The sequence below is a fragment of the Amphimedon queenslandica genome, unplaced genomic scaffold, assembly GCF_000090795.2.
Source record: "Amphimedon queenslandica unplaced genomic scaffold, v1.1 AMPQUscaffold_13105, whole genome shotgun sequence".
NCBI classification, from domain to species: domain Eukaryota; kingdom Metazoa; phylum Porifera; class Demospongiae; order Haplosclerida; family Niphatidae; genus Amphimedon; species Amphimedon queenslandica.
In genome coordinates this window covers 56,257-70,593 of record NW_003546659.1, presented here as the reverse complement: position 1 = coordinate 70,593, position 14,337 = coordinate 56,257, and the positions used below count along the sequence as shown (strand labels likewise).

The 14,337-nt window shown below is 33.9% G+C and overlaps 4 protein-coding genes across 4 annotated transcripts; 1 reads left to right on the top strand and 3 right to left on the bottom strand.

Annotated features, from left to right (window-relative positions):
- Nucleotides 1-870: 870 nt before the first annotated feature.
- On the top strand, nucleotides 871-3,227 carry LOC105314105 (lens fiber membrane intrinsic protein-like). Its single transcript, XM_011408055.2, has 7 exons — nucleotides 871-909; nucleotides 967-1,017; nucleotides 1,149-1,500; nucleotides 1,653-1,823; nucleotides 1,893-1,965; nucleotides 2,345-2,482; nucleotides 2,753-3,227. The coding sequence occupies exons 4-7, from the start codon at nucleotides 1,683-1,685 to the stop codon at nucleotides 3,001-3,003; spliced, it is 603 nt and encodes a 200-aa protein (XP_011406357.1). The 5' UTR covers nucleotides 871-909; nucleotides 967-1,017; nucleotides 1,149-1,500; nucleotides 1,653-1,682; the 3' UTR covers nucleotides 3,004-3,227.
- On the bottom strand, nucleotides 3,151-8,538 carry LOC100636547 (protein SCO1 homolog, mitochondrial-like). Its single transcript, XM_003389274.3, has 7 exons — nucleotides 8,443-8,538; nucleotides 8,310-8,393; nucleotides 8,160-8,250; nucleotides 7,778-7,975; nucleotides 7,369-7,461; nucleotides 4,307-4,422; nucleotides 3,151-3,383 (listed from the first exon to the last, which is right to left on the bottom strand). The coding sequence occupies exons 1-7, from the start codon at nucleotides 8,497-8,499 to the stop codon at nucleotides 3,249-3,251; spliced, it is 774 nt and encodes a 257-aa protein (XP_003389322.1). The 5' UTR covers nucleotides 8,500-8,538; the 3' UTR covers nucleotides 3,151-3,248.
- Nucleotides 8,539-8,595: 57 nt separating this feature from the next.
- LOC105314104 (solute carrier family 15 member 4-like) lies at nucleotides 8,596-10,371 on the bottom strand. Its single transcript, XM_011408054.1, has one exon. The coding sequence runs from the start codon at nucleotides 10,369-10,371 to the stop codon at nucleotides 8,596-8,598; it is 1,776 nt and encodes a 591-aa protein (XP_011406356.1).
- A 248-nt stretch (nucleotides 10,372-10,619) lies between these two features.
- Nucleotides 10,620-13,709, bottom strand: LOC109585194 (NACHT, LRR and PYD domains-containing protein 14-like). The gene is made up of 3 exons (XM_020001175.1): nucleotides 13,484-13,709; nucleotides 13,381-13,440; nucleotides 10,620-13,331 (listed from the first exon to the last, which is right to left on the bottom strand). The coding sequence occupies exons 1-3, from the start codon at nucleotides 13,623-13,625 to the stop codon at nucleotides 10,864-10,866; spliced, it is 2,670 nt and encodes an 889-aa protein (XP_019856734.1). The 5' UTR covers nucleotides 13,626-13,709; the 3' UTR covers nucleotides 10,620-10,863.
- Between the last annotated feature and the right edge of the window lie 628 nt (nucleotides 13,710-14,337).

Sequence of the window (14,337 nt, the reverse complement as noted above, 5' to 3'; positions counted from 1 at the left end):
GTTTTGAGCTTATCTTATTGTCAAGAGCTTGGCCAACAATTAAAAGTTAATTTGTCACCTGAAGAATCGTTAAGTGCTATTAAGTTTCTCAGTTTTCTCAATAAATTGCTCTTTTATCCTGATTCACCTGCCGGAGATCTCGTTTTTGTTAATATAGAGAGTCTCATTAACATTCTTAGAGATTTACTGGTTTTTGTTTGTGACGCTCATTCTGAAGCAAAACTTCTACTTCCTGATCAAAAAGCACTCGTGTGTAAAGGTCATCTCTCCATTGAAATTCTTAAAAAGGCGTCAAAAAGTTGTAATAAGATATCCGAGGCATTTTCTGATTTTGATGCAAAGTTACTTGGTCTTTTTGAATATCTTCTGATTGCTACAAAGTTACCCGAGAAAGAATCTTTCTTCATGCCAGCTCTTCTACCAATAAAGGATGTATCTGACATCAATCCCTACCCTAACACAACACCTCTTTTGTTTTATTTTGAAAATGCTAGTCCAATGGGTCTCTTTTGTGCAGTCATTGTTCATCTTCTCTCTGAGAAGAAAGCTTCGTGGAAAGTCATTGAAGAATCAAACTTTTCAAACTATTTTACTTTACAATGCCGAGACCTTCTTGAAAGTATCATTGTTCTTGTGGAACAAGTCAACTGTATTGCACTTTATTGTGAATCAGAAGATGATTATATTCCAGCAAGGGAGGCTGTAGAAGAAGCAGTTGATGCAGCAATGTTAGCACATAAACTTAGTGAGAAGCCAAAAAAGCATTTTACTGTCCCTGTGGTAAAGGAAGGCATGCAGCTGTAGTATCATGGTTAAAAAAACAACAGCGCCTTGTTTTTCATTGCACTATTAACCATAAACCTCAAAAAATACCTGAATGCTTGAATTGGCTAGATCAGACAAGTAAAAGTAAGGGTATAGAGTTGAGTATTTAATGCATACTGTAATTTATTTATGATATTGTAGGAAAACGACGGCATGATGAGTTACAACATTTACCTGATGTTCTGGAGTCAAGTGAGTTCAGCATTATAGGCTTATGCACTTTGCTTAGAATATGTGGTGCTATAGCTTTGAATTTATCCTGTTGAATACACATATAGAATTTTATCATGAAAATTAATATACTGCATATACTTTTATTTTAGATATTGCATATCAAGTTCTTGTGGAAAGCACAGAAGAGATTAAGGAATATTTTTCTGATGATTTTTCAGAAATCGCAAGCAAGCTGCTTCAGATGAATCTGATCACTGAAAGAGAGAGAAGTGTTATAACTGATACAAATATTGGGCAAAATAAGTATCAACGGATGGAAAAATTAATGGAACATGTTAAAGTTGCAGTTAAAATTAAGGAGTCTGTTTTCTTCCTCTTCTTAAATATTTTTAATGAAAAAGGCACTCAACCTGCTATGGAATTTGCTCGAACACTCATGGAAAGATATAAAGATAAACTCTCTGATGCTCATCTGGAGTCATTGTCAAAAAGAGCCAAACAGTATGAAAGGGATTAGTTGTTTTGATTTTTTTTTTTTAATTTTGTAAATCCCTCATGTTTCTTATCATTATTTTATACTTCTTGCAAGAAGTTATTGTCTGCAGACAAACCGCCTACGCGTTCACGTCAGTTATTTAGTTAACTTAGTTTAGTTGATAAAGGGTTAAAATTAACAAGTTACAATGGCAGTTTGTCCAGAGCCAGCAGGAAAGTGGTGGCAGGAGCACTCACAGAGTCTGAGACGAATATTGGAGGTTCTCTTATCCTTCGGTTGTGGTGTATTGAATATTATTAGCTTTGGTAGCCCTTATTGGCTAGACCTGGTGAGTTGCTAAGATCTGTTTTCTAGGATTTCAATTTGAAACGACTATACATATTATTTTTGTTATTAGGGGGAGAATGGTCATATGGGTCTGTGGCAGAATTGTAGTAATACGAAGTGTCAGGGTCTATCAAACCCATCAGGTTAGTGTACGTGTGTTGGGGTTGGTCTACTGCTTTAGTAACTCTGATGATCCTTTAATCTAAATCATAGCAATTAATAGAGACCTAAAATGATACTTTGAATGCATTTAATATTTAGCTAATATTATTGCTGATTACTGTGTAGTTTCAAATTTTCATGGTCCAAAAATTTCGTGATTTTTGTGGAATAATCATGACAAACTAACAGCCACCAAAATACAGAACATTAAAAATAAAACGCTGCCGATAATTTGTAACTTTTATTTAGTAAACCAACTCACTCACTACTACATGTAGTCACTACTAGTGTTGATTGTAATGGTCACTTTATGTACATGTATATTCTTTTATTTGTTGTATGTACTTCACTGACTCACAGGTGCTGTTATTGGTGTAAGAGCAATGCTGTGTATGTCATTAATGTCAGGATTGATTGGCTGGGCTGTTGGTATGGTAGCACTGATAGCTCATAAACCTCGTTTCTTATTCACAGTTGCACTGGCCTTTGGAATACAAGGTAGCCATTTATAACACTTATAGTGTCATTGAATGCTTGGTATGTCATCTTGTTATGACGAGATTTTAGCAATAAAATTTCTTCCACTCTCTCTCTCTCTCCTTCTCTCAATCCTTTCTCCTTCATCCATCTCTCTCCGTCTTAATGGACTCCTTTTAGTGTACCAATACCTTCCCTTATTTCCTTGATATAGCTACCCTACATGTAACTTATTCTAGTCAATTGTACTTACTTTCCTTTACCTATACACTACATTATGTATTTTTATAGCTTTCCTGTGGTTCATTGGTCTATTGGTGTACACAAAAGAATTGAAGTCCAACAAAGGAGCCAGTCAAGGATGGTCATACTCTATAGGATGGCTCGGGTTCTTCCTTGTTGTCTTCAGTGTCATTTATTATGTTTTTGCTGGTGTGTATCGACTCAAGAAACCTCAAAGTAGTGTCATCCAACAAATATATGCTCCATTGACACAGTGGGATGATGTGTCCAGCAGTGACTCTGAAGATGATAGACTTTAGAGAGAAAGAGAGCACCCAATGCACACTGTACTGTAACTCACATCAACTGTCATAATATTTCCCTTCTCTTGCTTGTTTTATGTTCTGCTTGGTTCCTTCATTCTTCTGACATTTGTGCTGCTTTTACTGTTATACTACCGCATTCTCTTTATGTGTGTGAAATGAATTCCTCTTACATTAACATTAACTTTTATTATTACATGGTATTATTATATGAAAGTCAATTGATGTTTGTATGCTTCTCATCACTTCCTGTGTTTGTACTTAAGCATTTGATTGCTAATGCCAGCGTGTACTTGATCTGCTGTCTTGTTTTGACCGTAATAGTCTACAAAGTCTCCCTCTGGATTGATGAGGTACATTATAATAGTGTGATCAACCTGTAGCAGGAGAGAATAATTATTATTGATGAGATGTTTTGGTATGCTAATTATAATAACACTTAATTAACTTTCTCAAGATACTACCCCACAATTTTGTTAATACATTGTATGTAGCATTGATTGGCAGTTTTAATAATACGCTACTCCATAGTTTCCTATCACACTTCATAGGCAGGCCTGGTGTGTGGGCGGTGGTTATTCATTGTCATAATAAATTGTGTGTACAATAAATGGAAAAACCACAATAATTGATACTGACGTGACATTATCAAGGTGGAAAAAGAAAAATAAATTGAATGGCCAATTACCAAAAAACTGCTAAAATAATTTATGATAATTTACTAAAACGTATTTTCTTCTTACATGTAATTACATGTATTTGGAATAAAAGGTCATCAAAAAGTCACTAAATTAATTTTGTAAACTACTAGTTTAATCCTCACCTTCTCATACTCTCCTCCCTCTCTCTATCAAATAGCATTTTTTTTTCGAGGATAATAATTTTCACAAATGACCCATATCCGGAAGTTCGCCGGATTAATTTTTGCGAAATTCCACTATTCAGCCATTTTGTACTGTATTAAAGTGATTTTCAAGGAATTTAATTTTGCAAAATTTTTGTATACATGTGGTGTAGGCAGCATTTTGTACAGCATACATGTACATGTACACAAAATTAGAGCACTGCAGAATAACTAATTGTAGCCTTTTTATGGTTTGTACATGTACATATATCTACATGTATGTACTTGTTCTCTGGCGGATGATTCAATTGCTAGTAGTGCTATTGCCTCAAGACTCATCTGCTGTACTCTTGTATCAACATGAGGCATACAAGAGACTAGTCTTACATGTAATGTATGAAATTTGTTATCCTCGAAAAAAACCACTATAAGGTACATGTATCTCTCATTCCTTACTAAATAATCATTATCATCATCAACAGGTGCTGGACTGTAATAGACTCGATAAGCTTTAGCTGCTGTATGTACCTCTTCATTTGTTCCTGTTAGTCCTAACAGCTGAGGATGAAACTCTATAAGAGATAAAATAAATTAATAATAATATTGCTACATGAAGAACTACATATATTACATACTGGCATATTGTTATGGTTACACTGTGACATATACACATGTACATGTACATAAAAAGATTAGATTTGGTGGACTGGGTTCCATGCCATATAGCGGGAAAATTTTGGAGGGAGTTAAATTTGGCAAATTGCTAAATTTTGGTGATTAGCAAATTTTAATTTGGCGAATTAGTGGCCACGTGCCATTGAGCATGTGCATAATGGCTCAAATTGGCGAATTTTATTTTCGTGAATGGCTGTCAAAATCAGGGTTGGGGCGAAGTACTTTGTAAAGTACTTAAGTAAAATCCAAGTACATTTACAAAATACTTAAGTATAAGTACAAGTACATGATCGCTTTTGACAAAAGTACTTAAGTATAAGTACAAATACTTGGATATGTACTTAAGTATAAGTGTAAGTACTTTTTAGAGTCGATTTAATTATATTACTATCAATTACTATTACATGTAATGAACATTAATCTTCAAAACATGAGCTCCTGTTCAGTTACAGTTAGAAATAAGTGAAGAGACTGGCCAACTACCCAGCTAAAGACAAAGTAGTGAACTAGAATTTGCACTTGCTTTCTATGATACACTGATATAGTATTGAAAGTACATGTAATCACACTAGCTGTGGTAATAATATACACATTATACAATCTGTGCTTAAAAAGACTTAAAAGTACTTAAAAGACTTATAAGTACATCAAGTACATCAAGTACATAGACTAATACTTAAGTATAAGTACAAGTACATTGGTAAAATTTAAAAAAGACTTAAGTATAAGTACAAGTACCAAAAAATATGTACTTAAGTGCACTTAAGTACAAGTACCAATGTACTTCGCCCCAACCCTGGTCAAAATGCCAAATTCCCTCCAAAATTTCCCACTATATGGTACTTCAATAAAAAACAAATTATTCGGCAACTAATATATAATTCAAAATTTTAAAAACTCATAAATATTTAATTTGTGAAACAGCTCAAAGTTGAAAATGTAATAAAACTGAACAATTCTCTCTGAACCATTTTTAACAAAATACTCTTTGGTGTCCAATTTTTGAGCAAGTGTAAAATTACACATACATGTAGTTCCAATCTGATAAACAACTTAAGAATGGACAATTTTTATTGTATATAGCCTTAATTTGTTCCAGTTCTTTTTTGTCTAATTTTGTAAAATTTGGCCGATAACCATTTACAACCAATTTTGGGGTAACTTAAAAATTCATAAAAAATTCAGTTTTGATCAGAATCAGCTCAAACTTCATACACAACATACAAACATGGATACATATCAGAGAAAAATATAAAAATGAAGAATTTTCTCCTTTTCATTTTTGGCAAAATTTACCCAAAATCACTGTGCTTGGTCTGATTTGGAGCAACTTTAAAGATTCATAAAAAATTCAGTTTTGATCAAAATCAGCTCAAACTTTCTACACAACATACAAATATGTATACATATCAGAGAAAATTATAAAAATGAACTTTTTATTTTTCGTGAAATTTGCCCTTAGTACAGGGACTTTGGTTTGATTTTGAAGCAAATTAAAAAATTCATTAAAAATTCAGTTTTGATCGGAATCAGCTCAAACTTTATACACAACGTACAAACACGTATACATATCAGAGAAAAATATAAAAATGAAGAATTCTCTTCTTTTCATTTTTGGTGAAATTTGCCCAAAATCCCTGTGCTATAGTACAGTGTAGAAGGGAACTGAGCCCTTAAATAAACAATTTTTTTTACAAAATAGATATAACACAGGGATAAATAGCAAGTTAATAAATGAGATAATAATAACGGAAATAAGCTATAGTACAGGGACTTTGGTCTGATTTTGGAGCAAATTTAAAAATTCATAAAAAATTCAGTTTTGTTCAGAATCAGTTCAAATTTCTACACAACATACAAATATGTATATGTATCGGGAAAAATTATTAAAATGGAAAAATCTTTCCTTTTTATTTTTGAAAAAATTTACAGTACAGAAACATGTACTTTGGCAGAAAAAAATTTTGACCGGCATCAGTTAAACACAACATAAAATGCAACAGAAAGTGCAATACATGTGTAGACCTTTTGTCAATTATAGTCAAATTGTCATTATTGTCATTATTATCATTATTATCATTATTGCTATTATTAGGATCAGCATGCATATTGTCAGTCACATTACATGGTACATATCAAATGGTAGCTTTTACTAGTACATGTACATGTACATTGTACATGTACATTCTACATAATTGTAACACTTAATGGGACTGAAGAGCATTAAATACTAACTTATTATGCATGTACATTCATGTATGTTGGGGTTGCAATCTTATTCGCTTACCAAATATGGAGATCTTATTTTACATAAATATTGAGCCATGTAGCAAATAGTGATTGGAATCAGCTCATGATTCGAATCATACATGTAAATGTAGCAGGTATACAGTACATGTATTTCATAATATTTACCGTATAGCGGGGAAAATCTCATCTGGAAGAATTTTTGTTCTAAGGAGGATTAGAAATTTTTCGTTTGTTTCATTTTCGTTCTGAGCAGCCATTTTACAAACGTGGCATTGAGGAAACGCCTTTTTTGTTTGGAAAATATTTGTTCCACAAGGAATGAGAACAAAAAAACAAAATTAAATACACATGTACGTGTAACTGACGGAATATACCCGCTATACGGTAATAATGTATACAGGATACACACATACACACACACAGAAACTAAGAGACAAAAATATAATAACAAGGCACACAAAACAGAGTAGAGTAGTCATAAAGGAAGGCCAAAACTGGTTTGGCCCCCAGTAAACAAACAAACAAACATACATACATAAAGAAAGATAAACATTGCATAGTATAGTCAAATATTAACTATTAAGATGGCAAACCTTTTAAGTATTTCTTAAGTACTTCTGGTGTGTCACGTTCTGGATCAACAGTAATAAATAATGGTTGAATAGAAGGCAGTCCTTCCATTTTATCTATAAAAACACATAAAAATAGTATCAGCCTATTAGGTCATTAATTCGTTGAGTAATTTTTTTGCTACAGACTACAGTATAAGTACTAGCCAATGTTAGATCAAGAAATAAATTTTGGGAGAAAAATGGGGACACCTACACTTTTGTAGGCTAAATATGAGACTAAACACTAAAAATGGGAGATAACAGAATACCTAGACCAAATATGAGAGATCAAGAGTCTTTGAAACTCCCTCTAGATCTAAGAGTGCATGTAGCATTCTTTATTAGTTGAAAATTACTGACATTTTTAATGATAATCATTACTTTACTTTACCTATAAGATTAACAACTGTCGCCATTTTTTCCAACTCATCAGGACATATGTCAGGACAGAAGGTAAAGCCAAAATAAAGGAGGACCCATCTTCCGTGGAAATCTTTATCAGTCTTACGCTCTCCATTGTGATCAGTGAGGGAAAATGGACCACCCAGAGACGCTTTACCCAACGACTTTGTTCTTTCCCTCTCTGCAGCTATATATAAATATAAATATAAATATAAAACACACAATATCAACTTTGACACAATTCCACCAAATCCCATTCTATTTACAAAAGATACAAATCACAAATTGTGATATAATTATTAGCTTTAATTTATGCTACTAATAATAAATTAATAACGACTAACAATGTCGTAAATAACAACATAATATACCTTCCTCTTTTTGTCTTTTCAAATTGTTCACATAAAGTACAGCTGCCCCTCCTGCTAGCCCCATAACAACCAATGAAGTCCATGAGATTGGCTAGTATACACAACATTTCATAAGGCACTTTATTTATGATAATACAGTAGAGTACTCACAGCTTTACTCCTGTTTGAGGTGCTGGTCTTGCAATACTGCCTCACACACGGAGGGAACTGCCTTTCTATTGATCTGCATGCAAGCTACAATATTATTAAAACAAATAAAGTCAGTGAATCAAACCAACATTACCTTATCATGCCTCAGCACTGCCCTAAAAGAGATGCAACTTAAGAGACGTTTTGACATTGTAGGTGTGGCTTGTGTTTAATTATTTTTACAGCAAGTCAGCAAAAATTATTATTGCTATACAATGTATTCACACAAAAATATAAAAATCTGTGATCAATAAAGTGTGCTTAGATACTCATTAATGTCAAGGGTAGCTACATCTCTTTCTATTATTCCATTCATCCTCCTCCTTCTCTCTTCATATTGGTACTCCTTCCTCCTTTCGAATTCCTTTTCATAAAAATCCTCAACGGTAGCATGCGAGTTATACACCAATTCTCTCTGTCTCGGTCTATACCACTTTGCCAGTGCAATGAAAAGGATAAGAGATAGGGCAACTAATACAGTTTTAGTGAGGTAGTAATAGAACGAGCAGTTTGGCTTCACATGCTCAAGGAGCTTGAAAGGATAGTGCATGTTGAATCCGATCATTTTGAGTGAGCCGGTTGACATGAACCAAACACCAATAACAAGACCTTTCATGGAATGAGGAGCTTGAGCAAATACAAACTCGAGACTGGTTGGTATAGCTATAGCGAAAGCAATACCCATGACTACTTTAGGCAACAATATCCACAACCTACTAACGTCCCAATGGACGTGGACACTGGTACTGTAGAAGTCGAATTGTGGTACGTTAAACAAACAAGTGCTATTAATGTTATCGGACTTGAAGTGACCGGCCATGTCTATTCCCAACCAAATGGATTCCGTGACAAGGATTAGGAATATACCTAGGCCAATTCGTCTCAGCATGGTGGGTAATAAACAGTCAAAGCTCGGCTTGAATATTTGATATAGAAACATCACTAGTAGCGTGACTCCATTATTTATGAAATAAACCGAAGAGAATAGACAATCTTCGAATGTCATGTCGTTGTGTTCAACCTCGGCCATGAAGAAGTACGGATTGAACTGATCCATAACAATGACAAAGAAAGTCATACAAACAACAAGAGGCAACATCTTTAGAAACGTCTTTACATCCTCTACCTCATCCTCTGTGAAAGGGCCGCCGTATTTCTCCTTTCCCAAGTCCAGTCTCGATGGTGAATTCTCTTCCCAGTAAGTGAGAGCACTGCGGTTTTTAGGATACTTGTATTTTTTGGCATAACTGAATACTTTAATCATCTGTTTGACTGGATTAAGATTTGAATGCATTTCCAAGACTCCCAACTTTTTAGAGAAGAAAGACAAAATCAGGACAATCAGTAGAGTTATTATGTGTAAGCTGTACACAACTAAGGCACCGTATTTAATATTGACGGAGCATATCACGGGAACAGTTAGAAACCAGCCAAATATACGGCACCAGTAATACCAGTGTGCATAAGCAGCGAGTTCCTCACTTGATGCGCCTAAAAGCTGCTCAAACCCGTAACTAGCCATGACGATGATAAACGCTGTCTGAGAAAGGTTGCCCACTATAAAACCAATGCTAAATGGTATGATGTCATACAACTCTGTCCCATTTTCGGCTAGTCCTGAGCCAAGTCCAATTAGAAAGGTGGCAGCGAGGCATATGAGGACTAATAGCTGGCCAACACGCAAGTGGCCAAATTTGATATCAGCATAAAGCCCAATGACTGGGAAGAAGAGATAAAAGAGGAAAGAGCAGCAAGTATATATTAGAAAGACTGTATCTAGACTAGAATCCCCGAGGCCAGCTTGAGATATGGCTACCACCGGGTCGAAAGACTGGATCAAGGCGAGCCATACCAACACGAGTAGCGTGCCTTTTGATTTTATGAGCCACTTACAAGTGTAGCAGTGTCTCCTCTTCTTCTTTAGTCTTGGGGATAAGAGAGAGGTCCGCTCGCCTTTGACTTGACTGGAAATAGAAGGAGAATACGTCGAACCCCTAGAAGACTTCACACTCTTTTCTGCCATTTGGCACAATTTAGAAGGAGGAGCTAATTAATTAAAACAATTCTATTATTGTCTGAGACAAAAGTTAGTTATTTTTACTACATCACCATTATTATTTGTCTATAATGTAGATCTAGATCTAATCTGGATAAATTTAATACTCTACGATCCATTTTATGTGAGTTTCATTGTAATAGATCATTATTGTTGTTGTTATGAAAATTAAAATCAAAGCTAAAACACCAGCAAAAAACATGTGAATAGTAAAAAGAATGCAAAAATTAAATAATGATAATATGCACACTAGTATTTTAATAAAGAAAAGGAAAAGACATTATTGGAATGCTATTAGAAAATTGTAATTATACCAAAACTATATAATTAAGAAATAAAACCACAAAAATAAAATAGATCATGCACACTGAAGAGTAAAAAGTAATAAAAGTTAATAAAGTGTACTACATGTATATAATTATCGGGGAGCTATTAAGACTGTTCATTTATGGGAGCTACTTAACATTGAACTGTAGTCCACTCTGTATTGGGTTTTATGTTGTTGTTGCCACGTAGAATTAAATCATTTTCATTATCATCTGATGATTCCTCTACATTTGTTGCTGGACTAGATCTACATTCCGTTTCAATGAAATCCTTCCATTGCAATGAGAGGTGAATAGCAAAATTGTACGGTAACTGTACTAACTCTTCAGTAAGCCTTGTAATGGACTCTTCAGTGAAGCAATTATGCTGCAAAAATAGCTGGGTAATATTTTCTGCTGGATTTTGCAGCAACTTTTGATAAAGTGCACACAATTTGCTGGCAATGTAACAACCCCCTTCATCATCAATGACATTGTCACTTAGATCAATAACTTGAAGTGTTGGACTATGCATAGCTGCATCAATGATTGAGATGGCAGTATGGGAATCAATTTCGCAATTGATCAGTTTCAATTCATTGAGTGTGCAGTCAGGCAAAGAATATCGAAGACTTCTCTCTACAATTCCCTCAGTTATTGGACTTTGATATAGTTCAATACATTCGAGTGTCATGCATCGAGTTAATGAGGCCAACAATGCTTCAACTGATTCAAGAGAAAGTTCATATAGCTCAAGGTGAGTTAAATGAGATTGTGATAAAAGAGTGAAACATTCATGAGGGCTGAGGCTGGAAAAGGAAACTTTCTTAAGATTTTTCAATTTACCATGGCAGAGAACATCAATTAGCTGTTGCTGCTCACCTTCTTTAAACTCATTGTCATGAAACAGAAAAGTTTTTAATGCATCAAAATGCTCAAATTTTGTTATGCAATCTTTAAAACAGTCATTATTTTTCAATGATGCAGCTCGTAAAAAAAATTCAGAGATGGTACGTAAAACTAATGATGGTAAACTAAGGAAGGTAGCTAGTCCTTCAGCACCAATAGGGTTAAGAGATAAAACAATATGCTCAAGACTTGGATGCTGTTGTGATTGAGGCATTACATCATCAAAACCGGATACAAACATCTTAATGTGCTCACATGTTAAACCACGTAATGTAAAACCAAACTTCCAAGAACATGAAGAAAGAGAGAAACATCTCCCTAATACATAGAAATCTTGCAGTGTAAGAGTTCTTGATAGACGTGACACCTCTATTGTTCTATTTTTCAATACTTCAGAAACTAGAGCCTCATCATTTATTTCCATTAATTGATGAAGGAGATTAAGTTGAAAATAATTATTTTCATTTAACTGTATATTTTCATGACTGGTAATAAGCCCAGTCATGAAACACATGGTTGTTGGAAGCTCACAATTAATATTCTCAAGAAATTCCATTTTTTCCTCAATGGGCTTGTTTTGTATATGCACATGATAAGCAGCCAAAAATTCTTGAATTGTAAAGTGAAGTAAAGGAATTTCCACTGCGCTTCTAGATTTTTTCTGCGTCAGCCCAATTATACTTGAATCCCTGGGATCAAAAAATATTTTGTGTTTCTTATTTTTAAATACATTATCATATGCTGATTTGCAGTGATTTCGAAGGCTAATCTTTTCCAAAGGCAGACATTTGAAATTTTGGTGTAATGTCTGATCATTTGAAGATCTGCAAATTAAATTCATCACAAATGACTCATACAATTCTGTTATTGTTTGTGGCAGCAGCTTTTTTGTACCACTAGAAAATATTTCGATCATTATGGCTAAGTGCAGGGGAACATTGAGATAATGTGCAACAATAGGACAGCTCACTATGCTTTTTGTAAACTTTTTAATTTTATCTGTGTTATTTTTAAGAGCAATTTCAATGTATCGATCTTGGTTAGACTTACTAAATCCAAGTATTTCGATTGTTTTTGTGAACAAAATATTTCCTGTGAGTTGGTAGGAAAGTGAAGGCTGAGTTGTTATAATGACAACAGCATTATCAAAATGACTTTTTAACTTTTGAAAGACATTGACTTGAAACTCGAACTTTTCCTTTGGAAGTTCATCATAGCCTTCTAAAATTAGGAGCAAATTGTGGCCCTTGTTATCTAATATGCTTTTTATTTCTGGCGGCTCAATATATTGCTCATTTAAGCACTCTTCAATTAATTGTGCTACATCAGGTGACTGTGACCATTGTTGATGCACATTTTCATTACGAAGACGTAACAATAAAACATATGAATATCTCCGCAATGCAGTGCCATCCTTCCACTGCTTAAGCATTTCATAGGCTAATGTAGATTTTCCAATGCCAGATACACCTTCTATTAGTATCCAGGAAGAAGATGGCACGTTGCAGAGCTCATCAATAGACAATGGTGACGTCTCACCTATTGGACTTTCACCTTTCAGTGAGAATCTATCCAATGGTATGAAATCTGAAACTATAGCTAAAAAAAGTTTTGGGTCAGGAGGTAATCGGAAAGAGCTTCGTAACTTCACATTAGTTTGATCTTTAGTTAGTGTTAGCACTGATGGCAGTGGCTGTATCCTGGCCTCATTATCTACAAAGTATTCACAAAAATGAAATTACTTCATTGTTCATCAACTAACCCTGAACTTCAAGTAATGGTAACTGAACATTGCATATTTTTGTATGAAGTTTAATTTCAGCTACTAGTTTATAAATATTACTTAATTATTACCATTTAAATACCTCTTTCTTTGATTTTGTGCACTAGTGGTTTCAATTTTTTGTAATTTTCAAATATATGCAAAAGATTACTTATTGAGTGATCAGGATGTCTTGCTCTATTAAGATAAGTTAAAACAGCATTTGTAAGCATTTTGCATCCCATGGAATGTGAACTTTGCAGGATTTTTTCTTTGTCAACCAGATGTCTCAGTAAGTTGTAAGTAAGAGAATCAATGAGACAAATTAAAAGATCACGATCTTTGTTTAGAATAGAAACCAGGTCATCATAGATATAAGCAAATAACTGTGTAATATTTTTGGATTGAGATTCTGGGATTTTTGCTAATGACATAAATTAATAAGTAATCATACCATTGTATCACAAACTTACCAGACATTATAGATTGTAGGAAAACTAAGAGTCTAAAGCAAATTGACTTAGATTAGCTGATCACAAAATCTAAAATGTATCATCAGCAGAGTAGATGCACTGTCATGGTGATGCATTGTTAGTGTCACATATTCACATTCTCTCTTGTAATAACTTTCTGCTATTACAGACAATGGTTTAACTTAATATGATATTAATATTAGTCCTAAAATTGTTTTAAACTTTATTTTAATCATTTTTTCCTATAGTGAACACATTATTAACTTGTCACTAAAAGAGAAAGGCACCTTTTCTTTCCATTGACTGGAAATAGGAGAAAAATGATGCTGGACGTTTTATGTAAAACTACAAAATTTATGCCAGATAATAAATAAAAAAAGGTTAGTTGCTATTGATACTATCACAGCATCATTATAACGCTATCATTAAAGATTATACAAGTAAATCAAATTTTACATTGATCATGCATGGCAGAATTGCCGAG

Coding starts and splice junctions, on each gene's coding strand:
- LOC100636547 (XM_003389274.3), bottom strand. CDS start 8,499: ATGTCAAAACGTCTCTTAAGTTGCATCTCTTTTAGGGCAGTGCTGAGG. Junction 8,394..8,442: donor CAGTGCTGAGGCATGATAAG/GTAATGTTGGTT, acceptor ATAATATTGTAG/CTTGCATGCAGATCAATAGA. Junction 7,976..8,159: donor GAAAAGACAAAAAGAGGAAG/GTATATTATGTT, acceptor ATTTATATATAG/CTGCAGAGAGGGAAAGAACA.
- LOC105314105 (XM_011408055.2), top strand. CDS start 1,683: ATGGCAGTTTGTCCAGAGCCAGCAGGAAAGTGGTGGCAGGAGCACTCA. Junction 1,966..2,344: donor GGGTCTATCAAACCCATCAG/GTTAGTGTACGT, acceptor ACTGACTCACAG/GTGCTGTTATTGGTGTAAGA. Junction 2,483..2,752: donor ACTGGCCTTTGGAATACAAG/GTAGCCATTTAT, acceptor GTATTTTTATAG/CTTTCCTGTGGTTCATTGGT.
- LOC109585194 (XM_020001175.1), bottom strand. CDS start 13,625: ATGGGATGCAAAATGCTTACAAATGCTGTTTTAACTTATCTTAATAGA. Junction 13,441..13,483: donor GCACAAAATCAAAGAAAGAG/GTATTTAAATGG, acceptor ATAAACTAGTAG/CTGAAATTAAACTTCATACA. Junction 13,332..13,380: donor ACCATTACTTGAAGTTCAGG/GTTAGTTGATGA, acceptor AATACTTTGTAG/ATAATGAGGCCAGGATACAG.
- LOC105314104 (XM_011408054.1), bottom strand. CDS start 10,371: ATGGCAGAAAAGAGTGTGAAGTCTTCTAGGGGTTCGACGTATTCTCCT.